General features: G+C 39.2%; 2 protein-coding genes across 2 annotated transcripts in view; one reads left to right on the top strand and one right to left on the bottom strand.

The window, feature by feature from the left end:
- Nucleotides 1-2319: 2319 nt before the first annotated feature.
- On the bottom strand, nt 2320-8669 carry MARS2 (methionyl-tRNA synthetase 2, mitochondrial). Its single transcript, XM_078071151.1, has one exon. The coding sequence runs from the start codon at nt 5356-5358 to the stop codon at nt 3517-3519; it is 1842 nt and encodes a 613-aa protein (XP_077927277.1). The 5' UTR covers nt 5359-8669; the 3' UTR covers nt 2320-3516.
- Nucleotides 8670-14278: 5609 nt separating this feature from the next.
- Nucleotides 14279-25397, top strand: part of RFTN2 (raftlin family member 2) — a 66458-nt gene continuing 55339 nt past the window's right edge. Inside the window, exon 1 of the mRNA XM_036107206.2 lies at nt 14279-14928. Coding sequence (XP_035963099.1) covers nt 14790-14928 — 139 coding nt within the window. The 5' untranslated portion in view covers nt 14279-14789. The remainder of the gene's footprint in view (nt 14929-25397) is intronic.

Below are 25397 nucleotides of genomic sequence, written 5' to 3'. Positions count from 1 at the left end.
AACCTGTGCTCTTGGTTACCCCAATATATGCCCTAGCTCCCTCCAAGCTGTCAGGATTAGTAAACCTTTGCTGCAAGAATAGACACATGGCTGTCAATATGTCTAAACCCTTATAGGTCCACTCATATTATTCACTAAGGCAAAGGATGAGGGAAAGGACTCACCCAGGTTTACAGTACCCCAGACTTCACCAACAAGAACAGTTGATCTGTATCTGGTAGAACTATGGATAGTGGGGAATTGCCTACAGGAGACAATTTTAGATCATCATATAGCAGCTTTATGGACTAAGTATTAGTCAAGAGGCATGGCCTCCCCCATAACTCGGGGTTACGCTAATGCAAGCCAACAATGCAACTTACCAGGTGTGGGGCAGTCAGAGATCCAGGAAACCATCCCTACCATAATGCCCATGGAGGAATCTGCTGAATGCTTGGTACTGCCACCCGCTACCCAAGCTACTTCCTGATTATAAGGATCCTAGTTGGAGGCCCACAGCCTGACTAACCCCTGGCTTTACTTCAGTCTTGGAACTTCCCAGATCTAAAGAGCTACTTCCCAGGCTACCTGGCTGGCTCATTCAGAACATCGACTCTTGATTTTGGGGTTGTAATTTTGAGCCCCATGTTGGTTGTAAAGATTACTTAAAAATAAAGAGCTATGTCCCAACTACACCTACAACTGTGCAAAAAAAAAAAACGTGTGTCTTACAGCCCACATTCCAGCCTAGGCTTTCATGAGTACTTTGACATCAACTTAATATTCAACTTATCAGGCTTTTCTCAGCCCCTGTAGAGGTCATACAGGTTAAGAAAAATAATGAGGCCTACTTCGGAATAACTTTGAGATTTCAATGAAATCAGAGATTGTATCTATTTATTGTTCCTGCCTATTCTTGATCTCCATGGGTCTTCCGACTTCTGGGGTGCCTAATCTCTGAGTTCACTTGTAGAATGGCTCTCCATATATAGTGATGCCACCTAACATATACACTGACCACAACTTCTAGCATGATTTCACCGATAGGAGTGTAGCCTACTGAGTTGACATATTACTTTAATCTGACATCTTGTGAACACCTGCTCTATCACCTTCTGCAACTCTGCCCCTAAGAATACCCCAAAATGAATATTAAGAGCCTCAAGGTAGTAATTTGGGAGAAACCTCCTTTCTGTCAAGGGATCCACAAGATGCCCTCTCTAAAAAGTACATGCCCTCCAGTTTTAAGTTTCACCTGTCCTCCACTTGTCATTCCTAAACTGCTGGATCAAACCGAACACATCAACTAAGAACCCAAAGGCTATCTCCTTTACCTATCTTGCCTCCAACAGAGAATCCAACTGGTTCACCTTCCATATCACCACAGAATAACCAAGATCCATACTTCTTCACTCAAAAATATCCTGTCTTCTGTATTAATTATGCCCTCTCCTCTTTGGTTCCTCTGTTTTCTTGTGCCCTTTGGTACCATAAATATTCTGGTAGCCAGTTAAATGCCCATACAAATGACAGACTGCACGAAAGGAACGCCATTAACACCCAGAAAGCCAAGGTCCAGTGTACTGACTAGCACTAGGCCATAGGAAAGAACATTCAAGTGGAAGACACTGTCTCTCCTTTCATGATAGGTTCAGTAAGATTGCTGTAAGGCGACTTCAAAGGCAGAGGTTATCATTCCACTGGTTTTCCAAGTCTGTTTTTGTTCCTTCATATAAACACATCTCATCTCTTTCACCACTCTGCTCCATCCATCCTTAGCAAATATTATACTCCCTCATAGGCCCCAGTAATCAGCCCCACTAATCCCAGCATGTAACTAGAATATGTCATGTGGAAAGCCAAGGATTCCATTATGAAGAACAAGAAGGGTCTGAAGGAACATTTGTAGAAATGGTCCTTCCATCTTTAGAATGCCTTGAAGCATTCTTTTCTAAGCAATGTTTCCAAGCAACCAGAAATCTCTCACCACACTGATTAATAAACTGGAACTGAATAGTAGCACCTAGAATAAATCTGGGGGAACTTTCAGCACAATAGTTTACTTAATAGTGAGCCCTCTCTGCTTGCTACCATGCTTAGAATGGATTTTTCAAGGCAAGTTCTCATTTTAAACTTTGGCCTAGCTGTCCAATCACCTATGAGATATAACGCCGGCTTACTGTGTTGTAGTCATTGTATAAATTGATACCTTAACATCTTCTCTGTGATGTTCTCTTATGGAGCCTTGGAGAGATCCCTAAATCCAGTTTGAGATTCCTGGAGCATTGATCTTTTCCTCCCTTCACCATCACCTTCAACAAATTCAACAACAGATCTGAATAAGGTACTCACAAACTTTTAAACTTTAATAACTTAAGAAAGCAAAAGAAATAATCAGTAAAAAGTACTTGAAAGTAAATGTATTAACATTTAGAACTATTCACACAATGTCTACATTGTATTATAGATTCTGATTGACCAAAAGAAATCATATAAGGTAAATTATATATGTGGTGACAAAATTATGACCAAGAAATAAAAAGAAAATGTAACTATTTTGAACTGTTTACAGATTTTTAAATCATTATCTGTAAACCTAATGTTATTAAAGTTTAAAAATTTTAACATACCAGCTACCTCGAGAGCTTTATAATTTATCACAGATAGTCCAAACAAATTTGATACATTTACTTATTAGCTTACTAAACATTTAATAGAGTAAATGTCCTTTTTCAGTAGTTTGAAAAAAACAGGATTCTGATCTTTTTTTATTACTTTATGTAAAACAGTAGTGGCTACAGTCATCCCTTATTTTAAGAAAAGCCGTAAAATTTTTCCTTAAATTTAAATTCTGCATAATTATAAAGCAGAAAACTAATTTATTCTAAATATTCTGAAATGTCAATGTCAATTAAATATGTGAGACTTTAGGGCCATCTACTGGTTGAAGTGTAATGTTACAAAGCACAACTATTAGACTATTAACTAAAAAAGTACAGAGTTACAGTTGTAAGAACTGAAAATATAAACATGGGCAAAAACCATCTAATCTAGGACACTGAAATTTTTAAAGGTTTAATAAAAGAATCTCTAAGAGGAAACCCAACATATATAACAAAGTTGGACTACTAAAAGCTGAGGTAGGGGGCCTCCAACCTGCACTCTTCACTAATTTGCCCAGCAGAGGCCAGGCCAATGAAAAGCCTTAAGAGGTAGTCTGGGCAAATAACATTAACTGTGGCTTGGAAGGAGGCACAATGAGAAGGAATAGTATCAGCAAAGTTTTCTCTTACCCATCTTTACCCTGAAGACATCTTAAAGACACTGGTGTACAAAGGATAGTGGTTAATGGGCACAGAGAACTGAAGAGTAGGGGGTAGGCACCTGAAAGGCGACAAACCTCTTTTCACAGGGACATTGTTTATGTGCTCATATGATGCAACACTTTAGAAAACATTAGTATAACTTTCCTGAAAATGCAAAATAAGAAGATAACATATTTGCTTTTTTACCACAAGCTGATTAGGAACTAAGTTTCTAGGTCCTATGGGCTTTTACCAGCCAGGCCCTGGATTGGTCTAGTCTTGGAAACAAGAGCCCAGTTTCAGGTCCCAGCCTCCTCCCTTCAAAAGGACATGGATGTCCATAGAATCGAGGCAAGAAATAGAGCTCTCCAAGGCCCCTCTCTGTGGCAGAGACCCCCAACCTGGATAGCAGCTTATCAGCTAGGTTTGGGGTGACAGGCTGGAGCAAAGTTCCAAAGACTCGCAAACATTCCAAGGCCACGTGAAGCACGGTACCCAGCCAGGGGGCATCCACTGGGCTCTCCCAGTTCAACTTCCATGGTGCATGCCTTTGGACAAAGCCATTAGTTTGCCGGACACAGCTGGACACTGCCTCCAGAGCCTTATAGATCTGAAAGTTATCATAGTGGTCAGCTACCTGCCTGGGCAAAGTGGCCACTGCGTTGACCAAAGCATAGTCCTCTGCTTGAGCACGAACTGATGGCCCCACCAACCCTGGCTCACTGGGAAAGCAGGTAGTGCAGAAAACCGGGTAGGTCCCAGAAGGATTTATTCTTTTGGCAGTGCACCGGTTCAGGAGACCTCCCAAAGCATCTGCCAGCTCAGAATCTAGCAACTTAACCACCTTTTCATCATAGTAATCGCAGTCCCAGCTGGGGACGCCCTGCCGAAGAAGAAAGTATCGGAAGCCATCCACAGTATAGCGATCAAGGCAAGTCCTGGGATCCACCACGTTACCCAAGCTTTTAGACATCTTTTGGCCACAGACCGTCCAGTGAGAGTGGACATAGATGCGGTGTGGTGGGCTCATGCCGGCCCCTAAAAGGAGGGCAGGCCAATAGATAGCATGGAATTTAAGAATGTCCTTGCCTATGATATGAGAGGTGGTTGGCCACCAAGATTTAAACTCAGCATTTGGGTAGCCAATTACAGTAAGGTAGTTGACCAAGGCATCTAGCCATACGTAGATGGTCTGCGAATCGTCCCCGGGCACAGGAATGCCCCAATGCAAGTGGCTGCTCTTTCGAGAGACAGAAAGGTCCGGCAGCTCCTCCTCCAGCCACTCAAGAACTGCGCGATGAAATGGCTCGGGAGTGATTGCCTGAGGGTCACCCCGCAGCCACCGCTGAAGCGGCTCTCGGAACTGAGAAAGCCTGAAAATGTAGTTTTCTTCCTTGGTCCAGGATACGGGATGCCCACTCTCTAGAGATACAGGACACAAGTCCCCTGACGAATCCGGCTGCCGGGTGACCTTGGCCTCAGGCAGGAAGCACTCTTCGGAGGAGCAATACCAACCTTCATAGAGCCCCTTGTAGAGCAGACCCCGGGCCTTCAGCAGTCCCCAGAAATGCTGCACAGCGATCCGGTGCCGGGCTTCCGTAGTGCGGATGAAGTCAGTGGAGGAGATGCCAGCCTCCCGAAAAAGCTGCTGGAACTGGGCAGACACTCGGTCGCACAGCTCGGTGGGGGCCAGGCCCGCAGCGGCTGCTGCTTGCTGAATCTTCAGGCCATGCTCGTCGGTACCAGTGGAGAATCGCGTGGCGGCAGCGCTGGGAACTTGGAGGCGACGGTGGCGGCACAGGGCGTCTGCCAGTAGTGCCGAGTACAGGTGTCCGATGTGCGGCGCCGCGTTCACGTAGAAAATGGGTGTCGTGAAGAAGGCGCGCGCGCCGCGAGCATCGTCGCGGGCACCGAGAGGGCCCGAACTGTAGTGGCGGGGGCAAGAGTACTCCAGGAGCGAGACTCCACTCGTTCCCGGGCGTCCTAGCAGCCGCAGGACAGAAGTTCGCAGCATGATGCCGGCCGGGCCGCAGCTGCGGAGGGGGCGTTCTGCCAGCACGTGTGAGGGGCGCATGCGCAGCCGAGGCGTACCGCCGCTTCCGGCCGGCTGGAAAGCCAATGAGGTGGGGCCCCTAGCGCCGGCCCTCTGTCGCCCGGCCGCCCCTCCTCTCTGCCCCCGCCCTGGACGTCGTGGTTGTGAAAGTGGAAGCGCGGGAGAAAGATGGCTTAAAGGAACAGGGTTTATGAGAGCTTATGAAAGCAGGTTTTTGTATAACATCTTGTGTGCCCTGCTTTGGTTTTTGTAATTTTGTATTTGTGGATCTGTTTTCCTCTCTAGGCTGACTTGCTTGTGGGGCAAGAATTTTATATTCAGACATCTTTCAAACCCCAGTCAGTGGCTGGCACATTGCAGGACAACAGAGTATGCACTCTACATAACGCCCTGGTCAACGTAGGGATTTGAAATACCATCTAAATTTTATCTCAGAACCTAGCGGACACAATAAATCTGGAAGCGAGAAAAGATGAAAAATAATTACCTAAAGCACTTGAGGGAAGAATAAGAATCAGCAAACTAATGGAAATCTTTAAACACAATTTTTGTTGAATCAACCAAGGAGGTAGATTTGTTATGTGCCAAGTCTTTGCCAAAGATTATTGAGATCCAGAGAGGTGAAATGCAGTCTGTTGTCATTGGCAAGGAAAAATCAACCTTCAACTTTATTTCTCAAAGTAGTTGTTTGTAATTTTCGTTTGAAGTGGTCTTGCAGTTCTTCTACAGCAGTGTTTTTCAAGTTTGCTTTTAGTAATGGAACCCTAGTTCTTTTGGGGTGGATGCCTCCGGAGACCAGAATTGGATTAATATTAATCCTTGCTTTGTGAAACACTCTCATCTTTGGTCTATGATTGGCTATTTTTTTTTTATTTAAATACTATGTTCACTTAATAATAAAATGCAATACAACACCTGTGAACCCACAACCCAACCTAACAACTAGAAGTGGTTCTCTAACTGTGGTTACGAAAGAGCAGCATTAGCAGCACCTGGGACCTTGTTAGAAATGCATATTCTTAGGCCTCACACCACCACCACCCCCCCCCCCCCCACCTACTCTGGAGGTGGAACCCAGCTATCCAGGTTTTAATGAGCTCCCTGGGTGATTCTGATGCACATTCAAGTTTGAGAACCACTTAACTAGAAGATTACCAATGATTTAGATCTATGTGCTCCTTTTTCTCTTGTCTTGTCTTCCTCCCAGAGGTCATTATTATCCTAAATTCTGTACTTTTGCATTCATGTTATCACATACATAGTATGTCTAAGCAACATATTGTTTAATTTTGCTTGTATTTAAACAGTCTAAGAAAAGATTTCATGCTACATATGGTCTTTCTTCTTCCACTATTTTCACTCAACGATTTGTTACTAAGATTCATCCATGTTTCTTTCTGTAACTCTAGTTACTTCCTTTTGACTGATGAATAATAATTTGTGAATGGAGGCACTTGGTAAATTGGATCGGATTTCTATGGTGATTTGGAAGGTAGAGCAATCAGATTCTCTAAACAAGTTACAATAGGTAACAGCAAATATTCTTTGAGTACTTAGTTGATATGCTCTATTTGATCCAGCAGCTTAGGAAAGGAAAGTGAAGAACAGGTAAAACCTAAAACTGGAGGGTATGTACAGCACCCTCCAGAAAAGGAGACAAATCCAGGCTAAATGTCTAAGAAATCAAGTTTTCCAGTAACTCTCCACGACCCCCACCCCACCCCTTTTCCATGTAATTAATTCTTTAGCATAAAAATATGCTAGTTTTTCTCCTGTTTTAAAGAGAAAAAAACTCTAGGTTGCACCTGGGTGGCTCAGTTGGTTAAACATCTGCCTTCGGCTCAGGTCATGATCCCAGGGTCCTGGAATCGAGCCCCGAATCGCATCGGGCTCCCTGCTCAGCGGGGAGCCTGCTCCTCCCTCTCCCTCTGCCTGCTGCTCCCCTTGCTTGTGTTCCCTCTCTCTGTCAAATAAATAAATAAAATCTTTAAAAAAAAAAAAAAAAGAAAGAAAGAAAGAAAGAAACTCTCAAACACTACTTCTGCTCCATTACTTTCCTTCCCTTTATAGCAGATTCCTTGAAAGAAATGGCTATTGATGAACATCTGAAGGGTTCAAGTTGTTTGCTCTTAGGAACAGTACTACTATTAACTTTCTTGTATAAATCTCCTGGTACTTACATGCTAAAGTTTCTCTAGGTATATATCTAGGAGTAATATTGCTGGATCATAGAGGATACGAAAGTTCAATTTCACAAGATAATGCTAAGATGTTTTCCAACATGGTTAAACAAATTTACATACCCATCAGCAACATACCATTGAAGAGGTCTTTCCAATACTTGATAGTAGCTCCTTAATTTTTGGCCAGTTACATAAGTATAAAATATTATCTCACTTATGTTCATAGAAACATTACGCACAATAGCCAAAAGGTAGAAACACTCCAAATGTCTATCATCTGATGAATGGATAAACAAATGTGGTATATCCATACAATACATTATTCAGCCATAAAAAGGAATGAAGCGCTGGTGCATGCTATCACATAGGTAAACTTTTAAAACATTATGCTAAATAAAAGAAACCAGGAACGGGTGGCTCAGTTGGTGAAGTGTCTGCCTTCAGCCCAGGTTATGATCCTAGGGTCCTGGAATCTAGCCCTGCATCGGGCTCCTTGCTCAGCAGGGAGCCTGCTTTTCCCTCTGCCTGCCGCTCCCCCTGCTCATGCTCACTCACGCTCTCTCTCTCTCTCTGACAAATAAATAAATAAAATCTTTTTAAAATAAATAAATAAAAGAAACCAGACACAAAAGACTGCATATTGCAGATTCCATTTATATGAAATACCCAGAATAGATAAATGCATAGAGATGGAAAGGATATTAGTGGTTGCCAGGAGCTAGGGGAAAGTTGGAATGGAGAGTGAAAGCCTAAAAGATAATGGGTTTTCCTCTTGGGGTGATGAAAGAAAGCTGAAACTAGATAGTGATGATCATTATACAATATTGTGAATGTACTTAACGCCATTGAATTGTACACTTTAAAAATGGTTAAAATGATAAATTTTAAGTGTATTTTACCACAATCAGTGCTATCTCACTGTGATCTTAATTTGCAGTTACTGAAATAGAAGAAGCTAAGCATCTCTGTGTGTTTAGTAACCATATATGTTTCTTTGCCTGTGTACTGCCTCTTTATATTTTGTGTCTTTCTATTGACTTGTCTTTTTCTTTATTTTCAGAAGGTTCTTATATATTCTTGATGCTGTTCCTTTATTGGTTGATATTTTATAAATATCATATACCAAACTGTATATTGTCTTTTCACATTAAACTTCTTAATGAGTAGAAGTTCTTAATTTTAATATAGTAGAATTTATCAAAATTTATCTTATGCTTGTCATTTTATGATTAATCGTGATTATTTTCTATTTTTTTGCTTTAAAAATACTTTTTAGTATTCTGATATTAGAATAAATATATATCCATATTTTCATATAAAAAATGTAAAGTTTGCTTTTGATGTTCAAATTCTTCATGTAAAATTGAAATTTTTATATATGATACAAGGTGGGGATCCAATTTCATCCCCATATAGATGATAAATTGTCCCAGCTCCATTTCTCCACTGATCTGCCATGCCACTTCCATCATATATTATATTTCCACATATGCAGGCTTCTGTTTCTAGGCTCTTTGTTCTATTGTATTGGTTAATTGGTCTATGCCTTACTAAAAACAGATTTAATTACTATAACTTTATAATAAATCTTAATATATAGCCTTAATATCTCCTCCTTATTCTTCTTCAGAATTAGCTTAGGGGAGCCTGGGTGGCTCAGTAAGTTGAAGACCTGACTCTGGATATCGGCTCTGGTCATGATCTCAGGGTGGTGAGATTGAGCCCCGCATCCAGCTCTGTGCTAAGGTTCTCTCTCTCCCTCTCCCTGTGCTTTATAAATAAATAAATAAATAAATAAATAAATAAATAAATAAATATCTTTTTAAAAATAAAAAAAGAAGTATCTTAGACATTCTTGGTCTTTTTATCTTCCACATAAAATCAACTTGAGCGATTCCGTGCAAAAAACCTTTTGGGGCTAAGATCACCATTGCATTAAATCTATAGCTCAACAACAGGTGTCAAGGGCTAGGTAGAGAGATAATTACAGTAGTAAGTGTTCCTAAAAAGGACTATCTATATCTCTCCATTTACCTGCCACTCCTTTAATGCTATTCAGTAAAGTTTTATAATTTTATACATACAAGTCTGGCTTATATTCTTATTCCTAGAAACCACATGGTTTATTAATAATGTAAATGGCATCCTTTTCTGAAAATTATGGGGGTTTAATTGTTTGTTACTGGTATATTAAATTGATGAAACTGATGAAGGTTAAGCTATTCGGTTTGAAGAAAGAGTGGTATGGTGGACCCGGAGCCCTGCCTGCTTGACCTCCCTTCATGATCAAAGCCCCCTCTCTTCACCAAAACTGACCCTCTTTGGAACCAGAGGGCTCTGCCATACATAGTTCAGAAACTTCTGATCTAAAAGAATAAACAGTTAAGAATACTCAATATGGGGCACCTGAGTGGTTCAGTCAGTTAAGCGTCTGCCTTGGGCTCAGGTCATGATATTAGGGTCCTGGATTGAGCCCCACATCAGGCTCATCAGTCCTCCCCACTCAGTGGGGAATCTGCTTCTCCCTCTTTCTCCGCCCCTCCCCTGCTCGTACTCTCTCTTTTTCTCTCTCTCAAATAAATAAATAAAATCTTTTTTTAAAAAAGAATATTCAATAAATTTTTAAAAGAATAGCGACACCTGGGTGGCTTAGTTGGTTAAGCGTCTGGTCTGCCTTCAGCTCAGGTCATGATCTCAGGGTCCTGGAATTGAGCCCCACATCTGACTCTCCACTCAGCAATGAGTCTGCTTCTCCCTCTCCCTCTGTGGTCTCTCTTACCATCACTCTCTCTCAAATAAATAAATAAAATCTTTTTTAAAAAGTAAAGATTTTATTTATTTGACGGAGAGTATAAGCAGGGAGAGCAGCAGGCAGAGGGAGAGGGAGAAGCAGGCTCCCCACTGAGCAAGGAGCCCCAACTCGGCGAGGCTGGATCCCAGGACCCTGGGATCATGATCCGAGCCAAAGGCAGACACTCAACCAACTGAGCCACCCAGGCACCCCAAAAATTTTTTTGTAAAGAATAATATTATGAACTATGGGACACTGAAAAATTATACAGCCATTAAAAATTTTTTAAGTATGTAATGTTGAGAAGCCAGACTATAGAACGAAATAAAAAGTCAAAATAAAATCTTAGGCTACGCAACTATTAAGTATGCATGAGTGTGGCATTTCTAATCATTAAAGAAAGCCTTTTTTAAATAAGTAGTGCTTTCAATAAGTCATTAGTTACTTAGGAAATTTGACTGCATTATGAAACGAATAGTGCATTAGTTAAAACTCAATGTTGGCCTGCTAGCTTGTGAATTCTGGAGAACATAAACTGGCTTTTTCATCTTTGTGTCCACGTGTGCCCTACATATATAGTTGGTGCTCCATAAAAACTAGTTGAATTATTGTTGAATTTATTTCTTGGGATCAGGGCCACATAAAATGGATTGGATTTAAAAGTTACTATTATGCAAAAACTTTGTAGGGAATGGATTGGATGATACATAACTATCTCTTAGAAGCTTTAAGACTTTAATGAACTTAAGTGATCCAGACTTGAGTAGTAACTATGAGAATAACTTGCTACCAGTTATGGAGACTGTCTTCATAAGGTTCATTCATTCATTCAAGGACTAAGTGAACCCATAATAGAACACAAACAAGAATTGATCATATATCTTCATCATATCCAGCCACATACGAGCCTGCACTTGGGGAAACCCTATTTGCAATACAGAACTGAAAGCTGTCCCTGAAATCTAGAACTGTCAGCAAACATATATAATTGCATACAGAAAAAATGACCAATGATAGAAAACATTTATTCCAAAAATGTATCCTAATTACTACAAGTACTCAATGTATGACAAGCCTCAGGAAACATGATTGGTAAAAAATTATCTATGGAAACAAATGTGGTTGTGACAGTTGGATATCAGGGTAGGAGAAACTGACTTCAATCCGTATTTTACCCTTTATATAACAATTGCCAGATGCATCAGAGTTAAGCAAGAAGTAAGGGTGGGATGAATAGGAGGAGCACAGATTTTTAGGACAGTGAAACTATTCTGTATGGTACTGTACATATATTTGTTATATATTTGTCAAAACCCATAGAATGGACAACACCAAGAGTGAATCATGATGTAAACTATGGACTCTGGGTGATAATGATGTGTCAAATAAAATTTTATTTTTTGGATTTTGGAGAGAAAAATGGAAGTGATGGTTCAATTATGAACAAAAGGAACTGTAGTTTCTTTTACTAAAGACTTAAAAAAATATATTTAAGGACATAATGATGTACCATATTCATTCATTTATTAAATCATCTGCCCTCAATTGGACTACTGCATTACTCTCCTGACTGGGTCTCCCTCCATTCTTGATCCATTAAAACCATTTTCCTCGGGGCGCCTGGGTGGCTCAGTCCTTAAGCATCTGCCTTTGGCTCAGGTCATGATCCCAGGGTCCTGGGATCAAGCCCCGCATGGAGCCCTGCATCGGGCTCCCTGCTCTGCGGGAAGCCCGCTTCTCCCTCTCCCACTCCCCCTGCTTGTGTTCCCTCTCTCGCTGTGTCTCTCTCTGTCAAATAAATAAATAAAATCTTTAAAAACAAAAAACAAAAAACCATTTTCCTTAAGGCAGCCATAGTGACTCGTCAAAAATACAAAGTGATGTTACTTGCCTACTTCAAATTACTCCTTTGATTTTTCCATTTGATTATTTAATTCTCCCTTTTTGCCTACAAATAAAGTCCAAATTCCCTTTGCATGGTATATAAGACCCATTACAACTTAGCTCTTCCCTCTCTTACAGCTTAGTCTTGTTTCAAATTTTATGTTCTAGCAATTTGCAACTGCTTCATGTTCTTTCAAGTTCATGCCATACTGTTCATGATTCTGTGACATTGCTCAAGCTTTTCCCTTTCCCTGGCACATGCTCCCCACCTTTATCTTATTCATATTCATCCTTCAAGACAGCTCAAATGTCATCCTCCAAACTGAGTTAGAGGCCCCTTCTTGGGTTTTTGTAGCATCCTATGCATACTTCTATCTCATCAGCTACCAAATCGTATTGAAATTATCTGTTTATAAGTCTGTCTTCTCCATTGAACCATGAGTTTTTTTAGGGCGGAAGCCATGGTTAGTCATCTTGTGTACCAGCCAGCATCTAGTTCAGTACCTGGAATACAGCAGGCACTTAATAAATACAATGAGTACTTAATAAATCATCTTCCAGGTATTGCAACAGGTACTAGTGAACTTCATATATTCAATTTCTGCCATCCAGGAGCTCACAGCCCACCATACAAAAGAGGACATGAGAAATGGCAGGCATGAAAGCACGTGAATAGTCAGATGAGTCACACTGGGTGAGAGTCATCTGTCTTTTTAGCCAAATTGAAATTGCTTACCGTCAACCATGCTCATCCATGAGAATGAAGGACCGTGGAATTTTCTTCTGTTAAAATCACTTCTGAGAAGTATATTATTTAAAGACAAGTAGGCAGAAGGACGAGACAAGAGATCCTAGTGATCTACAAACTAATCCATCCCCCCCTTTTTTTTTAAGATTTTATTTATTTATTTGAGAGAGAGAGGCAGGGGGAGAGGGAGAAGCAGGCTCCCTGTGTGGGGCTCGATCCCAGGACCCTGGGATCATGACCTGAGTCAAAGGCAGATGCTTAACTGGCTGAGCCACCCAGGCACCCTTCCCACCCCCTTTTGAGAGTTTTCATATGTACTCTTCAATGTAATCGAAAAATCTTTACTGGCTTATGTTCTCTAGAATCTGAAATGTGATCAGGTTTATTTTGTAAATAATGGGAGTGGTGGCAGAATCACTTCCTCCCTATTATTATTCTCAACCCTGTTTTATAATGGAAGCATGTTAACAAATTTATTTTGTTCTATTAGCCAAGCATAGTGTTAAGATATGAGATAAGATTATCTCATTCAACCTTCATAACTAGCCCATGAAGTAAGTACTATTATTAACTCCATTTTGTAGGGAAGGAAATTGAAACTTGAAGAGGTCAAGTAACTTGCCCAAGATCACGTCTGTGGTAAGCATTAGAAGCAGAATTTGAAGCCAGGCAGTCTGATTCCAGGACTCACAGTTGTGATGAGTGCACCATACTACCTGAGCTGTACATGGTAAAATGCAGTAAACACTCATTACAATTGGTCCATTATAAATTGTTCTTGACTTCAGGTAAATGGCAATTTATAACACTGAATCAATCAAGTTGTCAGTTTTGTTGCCTTTTTTTTTAAATTAAGGATACTTTGGGACCTGTAAAAGTGTTAATAGTTACTCTCATATGCTGCCTAATTGTGGAGTATTTTAAACTTTAAGGATGTTGAGGAAACTAATTATCCACATAACTGTCCTCCTTTGTAATTAAATAAAATATTATTATTAAAATATTGTAATATAAATTTTTTATATTTGGCAGTTTTCATTAGTATATGATTTTTCCAGTGGAAAGAGTCTTCCTGTGGAAAGAAATCCTCAAAAGTGCTACCTAAAGACTAAAGTGTTTGTTTAGGAAAAAAAAAACAACTACTTTTCTCCTTCTAGACTCCAGAAACAGTTTCCTCCTAAAGCTGACTTCCTTTCTGGAAATTATTTTTGTTTCCAACCATATTGAGAATCCATTTTTTTTCATTCCTTCTCTCTCTCTTATTCTTTCTCTTTCTCCCTCCCTTCCTCCCTCCTTTTGCTTTTCTGGTAATAGCAGAGAGGAAGGAGGGGGTGGGCACAGGAAAGAGGGAAAAGAGAAAACAGAAAAAGAATTGCATGCCACTATGCCTGAATATATCCTTTACTTGTAGATAATTCCATCCGAATTGCACTTTTGCCTTTTATTTCCGTTTTTGGACACCTCTTTTATCATCCAGCCAACTGGGACAGACAAAGCACTGTTGGTGCCCTGAGCGACAGAACTCTGGTAGGGGGGCTGGCTGTAAATTGACGTGGCATGGAAATTCTCCGCTAAGTTGTAGCAGCTTGCATGTTTCTCCTAAGATCAAGCCCAGCCTCCTAGAACTGTAGCTTAATCATCATGGGTCCAACGACTTTACAGAAAAATGGATAGAAAAAGTCTTCAGCTCCTTTCTTTGGACTCAAATGTTTTCTTTTTGACTATCCATGGTTTAGCTGAAAAAATCAAAGCAGTTAAGTCTGTAACTTTCTTTTTGCAGCTTAAACAACAGAATTTGCTGCTCTCCCTCCCCTATCCTGCAATTTAATTCCTTACAGATTTTGCTATGGGGTGCGGACTTAGAAAGCTAGAAGACCCTGATGATAGCAGTCCTGGAAAAATATTTTCTACCCTGAAGAGACCGCAAGTGGAAACAAAGACAGAATTTGCTTACGAGTATGTATTGCTGGATTTTACTTTACAAGGTAATTTTTGCTTCTATTTTATTTGTTAAATGAAATCTTTCAAAGAGAAGGCACTAGTTTTTTTAAGTGTTGCTTGTGAATTTTTAAACTATTCTTCACAATCAGATTGTATAAATCTAACAATAATGCTTTGTTTCTTAATTATATTTTGAAAGATTTTTGTTTTGTTTGCCTCATTTTTTGTAATATGGCTCATGTGCACTTTGTAAAATTAGAAAAACTGCTTGGAATTATTTCTTTCATTTTTAAATCAAATGCTTATTTGTAGGATATATAAAAATGTTTGATTTCCCAGCCAAATAGCTATAGCCTTAATGACAGTTTGGGTCTTGAAAAATATCTGGAAGTCACAAGAAGGTAGTGTGTAGGATATATGATTTGCATCATGTGGCAGAATATTTGCTAAGATAATTCTGAGGTTTCCAACTATGTAAAATTTTGTGATTGTGCTTGTCACTTTATATTTTTGGCCAAGCTAAACTTGAAGTTTGAAAATACAGTAAAAAAAGAAAAAAAAAAAGATAGTCTTCTGTAAGACACTTCCTTTGCTTGGTGCCCCGTCCCTAACAGAGAAACTCCCTGTTCCAGAAAGTTGGAAACACAAATAAACAAGCCCAGATGGCAGCCCTGCGGAAGGAACAGAGGCAGCTCAAACTCACAAATACTTTGCCTCACTTCTTTTGGAAACCTTAGAGTGTACAACTGCATGGATAAAACTGAGTTTTTAAAAAGCAGAACAGTATCTTTAATTATGGGGTACTGAAAATGAAATTTAGAATGTCTTGCTTGCTGTTAGAATTTCCAGATATCAGTATTTTAAGCTCTTATTACAAAGTTACACTTTTCATTCTAATAAGGTACACATTTTATCAGTTAATAGAAAGTTTATACTGAATAAATTATCATATTGGATATTAATTTCTTTTCAACTTAAACACAAATTCTCCATTTTTTTGGTTTGTTCTGTGAACAGGGCATCTCTGTGCTAGAAACAAGAGCAGCCCATTTTTCTTTGTCAAAAATTGAGCTAGCCAGCAAGCAAAGTCCCTTCCAGGGACATACACAAAATCTGTACATATACTTTCAACATATTCACATTTCTACTTTTATTTAAGGCTAAGGCTACCAAAGGAAAAAATGTCAATATTCTTAATTTTATTTTTAATTATGAAAGTTAAAAGTGGATTAAGATAATAGTGATAATCAGAGAACTAACCAATCATGTGAATTTTTTCTATACTTTTTCAAAAACCATCATTTGAGAAATATTTGTGATGTGGTGCCATGTTTTCTCCATTCATTGTTCTTATCAATTATTTTTAGGACAAGTTTCTGTAAATCCATAGGACACAAACACTTTTCTTAACCTTAAAACCTTGTCTACTCATAAACTTTAGGCCAGAGCCATTTTGATCTGCACTTTAAGAATTGCTGCACAATCCACCATAGGATCATAGGGCTTAAAGTAACTTGACATTTTTTTCTGATTTATTTCCTTCTAACCATGTTAATCTCAAACGAATATGTATAAATGCAGTCATGCTTGAATTAGAAACATCTACAGCTTTCTTCAGAAGTCATTTTGGTTTTGTTATATTATCAGAAGCCCTTCTCTCTGTGAAAGGAATATAATCGCTACCTCCACTCTAGGTGTTTGGAGGAGGTAATAGAGTGTTACACTGTAAAGTGTTAAGTATGGGCATGGATAACAAATGTTAGCACAGACAGCAGGCACATACTTTAAAGTTGCATCTGGTTCCTATTTGGTTGAGGCGCCTAGTCTCCTGGTGCCCCTTTCTGTCCAATTCTTCCACATTTTTTTGTTGTGTTTTGTTTTGTTTTTGTCTTTGCCTTTGCCTCAGAAGCCAAAACTCTGTATTTCCCCAACTGCACAAACCACCTTTCTTTATTCTGTTCTCTGACTTCCACCTGCCACTCCAGTGTATAGAGGAATGAGTCAAGGGGTGTTGGGGAGTGGGGTAGAACATGCCAGCCTTCTATCTAGCACTGGCAGTTCTGTCCTGGGATTGCTGTAAGTACTGAATAGTGGCACCTCCTGCTTCTCAGAGGCCACTGTGAGCAACTTTTCAGGAAACAGAATGGTCTGGTGACAGCTGTGTGTGCTCATGATCAGCCTGTCTCTTACCTTGTTTTCCTCCGTTTTTTCCAAACAGAGGACATGAGACAGAGAGTATAGTCTCAGTGGGACAAGAGGAGGAGGCCCTTTGAAATTTCCAGTGCCCTGAGTTAGGATGGCTAATTACCATGAACAATTTATTTATTTTCCATTCAGTTCCATTCTCTATTTCTCTCCCTCTCTCTCCCACTTTCTCTCTCTCTCTCTGCTTCCCCACACTTTTTTTGCAGGGGTGGGCAGAGGGACTTTGAGCCATTATTTACATCTCCGTGGGAGAAATAATAGCATAGTCATTAAGCACTGGAATCAAAGTTCCTGGATCCTGAATCTAGGCTCTTTCACTCTCTAACTGTGGCAGGTTTATAAATGTTGCTATATCTCAGTTTCCCCTTCTGAAAAAGAAGGGTTCTGATGTTGCCTACATAATAGAGTTGTTTTGAGGATTAAAGAGGATAATACAAGATAATCCACTTAATAAAAGTTAACTATTATTATCCATCCTGGCTTTATGCCAGATCTACCAACTGCACTAGTGAGATTTTGGTACAATTTTTGTGATAAGTTTTCTGGATTATTGTATAGGAATCTATGAATGTGTATTTATGAGAGTGTATGAGTGTATACATGAGCGTGTTACAGAATTTCTTAATGAATAGTTAAATTAACTCTGCAAATGATCCAAAAGTGTTAGTTTCATCCTTAAAGCCCAGAAAAGAATTTGAATAACAATAGCCTTAAAGATTTTTAAAGCACATACAGCTTTAAGATTAAAAGAGTTCTTACAATACTAAAAACCCAACAGAAGGACAGATGGTAGCTTTGAATTTCTAGTAAAATTATGTAAAATATATTAAGTAAAATTTTGCTGGCCTCTAACTTGCTTCCTTATTATTAAAACAAGAAATCCTCAGTGTTTTTTTATCACCCTGTTAACAGCAATCAATACATATGACATATGTATTCTGTAGAAGATGCTGATAAGTACTGGAAATACAAAGAGGAATAAGACAGTTTCTGCCCTCAAGTATTTTATATTCTAAATGGTCAAACTGGACAAGATCATGAACTCCTCAAGGTCAGGAACTATATCTTATCCACCTTTGTATTCCCTGTGTCTAGCACAGTGCTTGGCACATGAACAATGGCCAATAAGTTTTGTTGAATTAATGAATAAAAAATTACAATACAAGATACGAGAGGTGTCAGAAAAAGGAAAATCAGTTTTGAATAGGGTCAGTTGGAACTGGAACTAGGACTTTAACTGACCCTGAAGAACAAACAGGGCTTATTAGTCAGAAAAAGATTAAGCGGTTGAGGTATATTCAAGGACTACTGACTAGAGCAGTGAGCTAAGGGGGGTTTTGTTGGAGAGAGGGAGAAAATGAGGTTGGAAATAAATGGAGTATGAAATGCTGTGACCTGGCTAAGGAAGGATTCCTTGATTCTATGGGAATTAAGTAGCTGTAAAGGCTTTTGAATGAGTAGTCAATAGGTACAGAGAAGTATTTTTAGAATATTAATGTGAGATTGAGTGGGCAGAGATGGAAGTGAGGACATTTATTTAGATGGCCTCTTGTAGTGGTCAAGGCTACAAGTGGACAATTAGGACATGCATGTAGGGGGCAGCGAAAGGATGGAATGCAAGGGGCAAATATAACAGACATTATAAAGAAGGAAATTACTAGCTTGTGGCTGACTGGATATGAAGGGACAGAAAGAATGCGGAATCCAGGATGACTTCCTGCTTCTGAGTAAGTGTATAACTGAGCCTGAGTAACTGTGGAAATAATGATGCCTCTTACAGTAGCAAGGGCATCCCAAAGACAGTCAATGTGTGGTGAAAAAGCAGTTCCATCACAGGCATGTTGCCTTTGAGGTGGCAGTGGACATCTTACGGATACATAAGGGACTGCTTGTATAAGAGATTCTTACAGATACATAGCTGGAGATGGTGATTTCCAGGAGGAATTGAAATAGGTAAAGTCTTAAAGAGAAGGAATGTGTGAAAAGCATAAGCATCTTGGGCTGAGTTGTCAGGCATATTTAGCTGTATTGAGGACAATTCAACAAAAATGACAGAGAATGAAGATAGGACTGTATAGCACCAGAGAGCACAAGGGAAGGGAAGCCTTCAAAAAGCAAGAAATGGTCAGTAATTTCAAATGTTAGAGAACTTTTAAGAATGAAGATGCAGCACTGAAGAGACCGCATTAAAGAATCAACAAGCCGTGAATAAAGGATCAGAAATGAGGGAAGGAAGAGGATGGGAGAAGGAAGGGTGGGTCCATCTAAATTTTCTGTATCTGTCTGAGTCTAATAATTTCATGAACATTTTCTCAAACAGTCAAAAGTGACTGAATTTACTCAGGCATCAATGTAATCCCTGTTGTAGTACCTAGCCCAAATTCCTACCAGGTGATAAAACCTATATGGGAAGTTCCATTATGTTTGAAACGGTGAGATATTTGGTTTAGAAGAATAATAAAACCTCACAAATCCAGACTCTTGTGGAAGAGAAGGATCCCAATCTGAACTAGGAGAGAAAAGAATCTCTGATAAAAGCATACAGTTGATCCACTTAAATACTGTTGTTGAGAGAAAATACATATACGTTTATATTGACAATGTAATTTATATTTTCTATCTTACATATACTTCTTGTATCTAGGTGGACATTTACTCATCCACTGAACTAATATTTATTGAGTACCTACGGAGCTAAGAGCTAGGATACAAATATAAATAAAGCCTAGTCCCTGCTCTTTATGAACCTGCACCCTAGTTGAGCATTCTACTGAGGGACATTCAGTTACAATGTGTACGTTATACACTATGATACAGGCTATGCTAGAAGTGTGAGGGGGATAGAAGTAGAAAAAAGAGCACCTCTACCTGATTGGTGGGATCCAGGAAGATTCCTTAAAAGAAGGATCACCTCAATCTGAGATGTAAAGAATGAGTGGGACTTAGATAAAAGTTTGTATCCAGAATAGAGAAAATACAACTGCAAGTTGATAAGGAAAAAACAAACAACCCAAGAGAAAAATGCACAAAGAATTTGGACAGGCACTTCACGAAATAGTTAATCTAACTGGTCAATGGACATATGAAACTGTGCTCAACCTTATTAATAACCAGGAAAATGCACGTTAAAACCACAGTGAGATACCACTATAAATCATCCAAAATGGCTAAAATTTTAATAGACTGCTAATACCACATGTTAGTAAACTGGTACAACCATTTTGGGGAAAAAATGTAAACTGGTACAACCATTTTGGGGAAAAAAATGCTTTAGCATTATCTGGTTAGCTGAAGATATACCCAATATAAATGTGTGCGCATGTGTACCATGAGGCACATACAAGAATGTTCAGAGAAGTGTTATTTATGATAACCCAAAAGTATGAACAACACAGAAATCCAAGAACAAGAGATTAGAAAAACAAAATGTGGTATACTCACACAATGGAACACTATACTGCAAAAGTCAGCAAACTTTCTGTAAGGGGCCAAATAGTAAATATTTCAGTCTTCGTGAGCCACGTGGTCTCCATCACAATTACTCAGCTCTGCCATTGTAGTACCAACATACCGTATGTTATGAAATAAGCCATAGGCAATACTTTGCCAACCTTGACTGTACTGCAATGAAAATGAGTAAACTAAAACTACACAAGCTACATGAGACAATCTCGCAGGCATAGTGTTGAGTGAAAGAAGACAGACACTGGAGGCACCTGGCTGGCTCAGTCAATAGAGTGTGTGATTCTTGATCTCGGGGTTGTGAGTTCAAGCCCCATGCTGGGTGTAGAGATTACTTAAAAAAAATAAAAATAAAAAAACTTAAAAAAAAAAAGAAGTCAGACACGGAAGTATATGCCATATGGTTCCATTTATATAAAACAAAAAATAGGCAAAACTGAACTATAGTGTTTAAGGCTGCATTCTTGGATGGTAGACTAAAAAGAAGAGAAAGGAAATGATGACCATAAAATTCAAGATAGTACAGAATGGGAGAGGGGGATTGTGATTGGAAAGGACAAAATGGGAAGCTTCTGGAGTGCCCACCATGTTCTGATTTTTGAATGGATGGTGGTTACCCAAGTGTTGTCAGTGTTAATTATGTTTTGTTTTGTTTTGTTTTGTTTTTTGTATGTTAGTTACATTTCTACCCCTACCCAAAAATCTTCAAAAGATTTTTTAAAAAAAGACTAAGTAGGAAGTATGGGTAAGGCAAACAAGGCTGAAAGACAAGATACACAGACTCAGAAATGAGAGGAAATTTCATGGTCTGTCCAGGAACCACAAATAAAACAGAATGGATGGAGAGTAGCACAGGAAGGAGGCAGCAGTGAAACATAAGGCTGTAGGAGTCTGAAATGGTCCTAATTTGATCTTTCATATTTCTGCATATAATAATGAACTATGTAGTTCAATAGAGTTTTAGCATATTTAAAACTACAGTTACATTACTTCAATTAAATATACTAAAGAGTGACTATAAAAATGGCAGCTTTCATTGGAAACATAAAAGATTACATAATTTGCAGGCGCCTGGTTGGCTCAGTCATTAAGCGTCTGCCTTCAGCTCACATCATGATCCCAGGGTGCCGGGATCGAGCCCTGCATCGGGCTCCCTGTTCAGTGGAAAGCCTGCTTCTCCCTCTCCCAGTCCTCCTGCTTGTGTTCCCTCTCTCACTGTCTCTCTCTCTGTCAAATAAATAAAATCTTTAAAAAAAAAAAGATTACATAATTTGGATATTGTTCATATAGCAGTTCATATTGCTAAATAATTTTAAGCATTTTTTTAAAGATTTTATTTATTTATTCATAAGAGACAGAGACAGAGAGAGAGGCAGAGGGAGAAGCAGTCTCCCCACTGAGCAGGGAGCCCAATGCAGGACTCGATCCCAGGACCCTGGGATCATGACCTGAGCCGAAGGCAGATGCTTAACCATCTGAGCCATCCAGGCGCCCAATTTTAAGCATTTTGATAAGTAGAGTAAACCAAATATTCCTTTTAATATCCATACATTAAATTGCTTAACAATTTATTATAGTCCAAAAGCTTTAGCCTAGCTCATGTCTGAATTTTCACAAATTCTTAACATGACCCAAATCAATGAAGTTTTACTTTCTTGTAGGCACTAAAGTGTATGGCTGTGGAGTCATCTTGTCTGGTTTAATCACAGCCTCACCACTTACTAGCAATCTGGGCAAGTTACCAAATCTCTCTCTTCCTGAGTTTCCTCATCTGAGAATAATGATAGTATCTACCTTATGGAGTTTTGTAAGGGTTAATTAAGATTAGGCATATAAAGCATTTCACATAGTGCCTGGCACAAAATAGGGACTTGGTATACGTTACCTATTATTTTTTACTATAATTGCTAAATATATATGGAGATTGACAGTCTATTCCCTTTTGAAAATACGGTGAAATTACTTGCCAGTGTTTATACATTGCATGTTTATCTGAGGAAACAATGTTTCATAAATATTTCAAAAACACATAGCAATCTTCAGAAGTAAATTGGTGGAAAGAACATATATATGTCTTGGACAGTTTTCATAGAGTTACATCATCAGAGCAAAGCTTTTGGCATTGAGCAAGTTCTTAGCTTTATACTGGAAGGTGAATCTATTTCTAAACTTTGATCTTTGTCTATGAGGCTTTTAAGCAAATGAGCATAAAAAAGTCTATTGACATTTTATTTTCAAAACTATGAGGATAAACGATAGAATGTTGCTGACCTTCAGTGTTTTTCAATTTTAATCATAAAAATCTACTTTGCATTTGTACAGTTTTCAAAACAATGACAAAATGCTTTTTTTCATCAGCAATTCACAATAGTCTTGTAAGGTATAATAAAGCATTTACAAATCGTGTAGCGTCAATTTAAAAGTAATCAACCACACCCAATAATGCTGTGAACAGCACCATTTGTTCCTTCTTCCAAAGAGCTGAGCAAGGACGGATGGCGGCTGGGGAGCTAGGAGGAGGAAGACGGATGGCTTGCAGCTGCTGTTAACCGCCTATGCTGTTCAAATTCTAGCCAAAACAACTACCGCCTCCCCCTGAATTTCCTGGTTTCAAAAGTAATAGAGCCAAGGGGCACCTGGCTGGCTCAGTCAGTAGAGCATGTGACTCTTGATCTCAGGGTTGTGAGTTCAAGCCCCATGTTGGGTGTAGAGATTACTTAAAAATAAAATCTTAAAAAAAAAGAAGTAATTAAAAAAAATAAACAACAAAAAAGTAATTGAGCTTCTGATATTACTGCTCTAGTACAAGGACATCAAATCAAAGGAGGACGTCAAATCAAAGGCTTGGCCTCAAGCACTGAGCCTGTTGTGGAGAGGTAATTACTCACTCTGGGCAGCACTGATGAAAATTCTTCACTCTGTGCGCACAACTCTCCCCTTCCTCATGTCTCTCAGCTGAATCAGGCTTCTAGTCTCTTTGCAGCCCAGTTTAATACATTAGTAAGAATTGAGGGAATTACATAAAGGGAAGTTCTCATAAAAATTCCTGGATTTATTTTTCCTCTTTTTGCTCCTGGGTTTACTTTTCTTGAATGATGCTGGCATGTTTAAAGCAAGTCCCAATGTTGGATAAGAAGGACAATTTGTTAAAAGAATGAACCCTAGCCCATCTATCACCATCCTTCTCCTCTTCCCACTAATGAAGAATTGGATCACTTTTTCTGTATCCTAGGATGCTGAACACTGTCTAACATGATTTAGGTGGCCTGGCCTGGACCTGAGCAGGCTCTGGTCAGCAGAGTCTCTGGTGTGACCCATAGCAGAAGTTGCAAACCAAGGAGATAATGGGCCATAATCAGCCTTCAGACAGGTCTCACTTGATGTGTACAGTATTAAAATATTTTAATTAACTGTCACTTTTTAAAATTGGTAAATATTACATAAGAATCTGGATTTGGGAGTCTTCTTAAAAATTAGAAGGTCTAATAACAACTGGGCCCACATGCTTATATGGCAGCCCTGAGCCGGAGCTACTGCCCTCTTTGGACGAGGTTCTGAGTCTTTTCTAGGTCCCACAGCCTCCTCCAGAACAGGTCCTTTCTTCATTTTATCAGCCTGGTGCCTTCAGGCATTTGAGTCTGGGGCTCAATGTAGTAGGTCAGTGAGTTAGGAAGCCCTGATCTGGAGTGTGAGCTTAGGGGTGCCTAATCCACAGGGTGAGTTGGGACATGAGATCTAGAGCATGCATTAGGGCCTCTGCTCTAGAGTGTGAGTTAGGAACCTCTAGAATTCTACAGGTCATGTTTTTGGAATAAATCCAAATCTCTACAATGATCTTCTTTCTGGAGATTTTTTAAACCAACAATGAGTTATCTCTGAAGACAACTTCATTTGAAGCTCTCTTTCCTGAACTGGACCACCAACAGACAGGCACACCCCTGGTGTCTAAGTGTTTACTTTGTGCCAGACACTGGGCTCATGTTTTACAGTTACTATTGAACAACCCTATGAGGTACTACAATTATTTATCCTTGTCTCAGAGAGGCAAAGTAACTTGTTTCAGATCTAGTAAATGGCATAATCATGATTTGAACCTAGGTGATTTGCTTCAAGAGTCTAATGCTCTTAGTAAAATACTGCATTGTGTCTCTTTCCAGAGGAGAGGACCTTATTTATTTAAAAAAGCAGGCAACAGTTATATAGCACATACTGCATGCCAGATACCTTCTAGGAACAAATATTAATTTATTTAATCCTTCTGACAATCCTATAGGGTAGATCCTATTCTTATTCTCACTTTGCAGATAAGGAAACTGGGGAGCATGGGTACAAAGTACCTTGCCAGGCTAGTAAGTTGCAGAGCTGGAATTTGCACCCAGGTTCTAGAGTCTGTTTTTCAAACTGATGCTCCACGAGTACCCTGGAGCTCTGTTAACTGAATATGTTAAACCTAATTTTTTTCATTTGTTGGTCCTTTAATAAGTATTTTTAAGCACTTGCCGTAATAGTCATGTCTATGCTGAGTGCTACTTATCAAAAGACACAGACCTCCAGATAGAAGAACATATACACTTGAGGTGGTTGAATAATGAATGTAAGGAACTGAGCCCAAACAAACATGATCTTAACATAAACTTATGTTAAGATATATTTGTATAATTTTTTTCTCTCTCTAAATTTTCTAGATTTCTCAGTTTGTAATTCCTCCCAAAACTGCTGTGTGTGTTTGTGTGTGTGTGTGTTTAGTGCATTAACATTTCTTTTGCTTTGAGACTCAAGACAATAACCTTACTTTAGTGAGAGTGCAAGAGGGTGTGGAGTCGACCTGGAAAGCTGGATTTATTCC

The sequence above is a fragment of the Halichoerus grypus genome, chromosome 4, assembly GCF_964656455.1.
Source record: "Halichoerus grypus chromosome 4, mHalGry1.hap1.1, whole genome shotgun sequence".
Classification (NCBI taxonomy): domain Eukaryota; kingdom Metazoa; phylum Chordata; class Mammalia; order Carnivora; family Phocidae; genus Halichoerus; species Halichoerus grypus.
The sequence above is the reverse complement of the archived record's forward strand: the minus strand, read 5'-3'. Positions and strand labels throughout refer to the sequence as shown.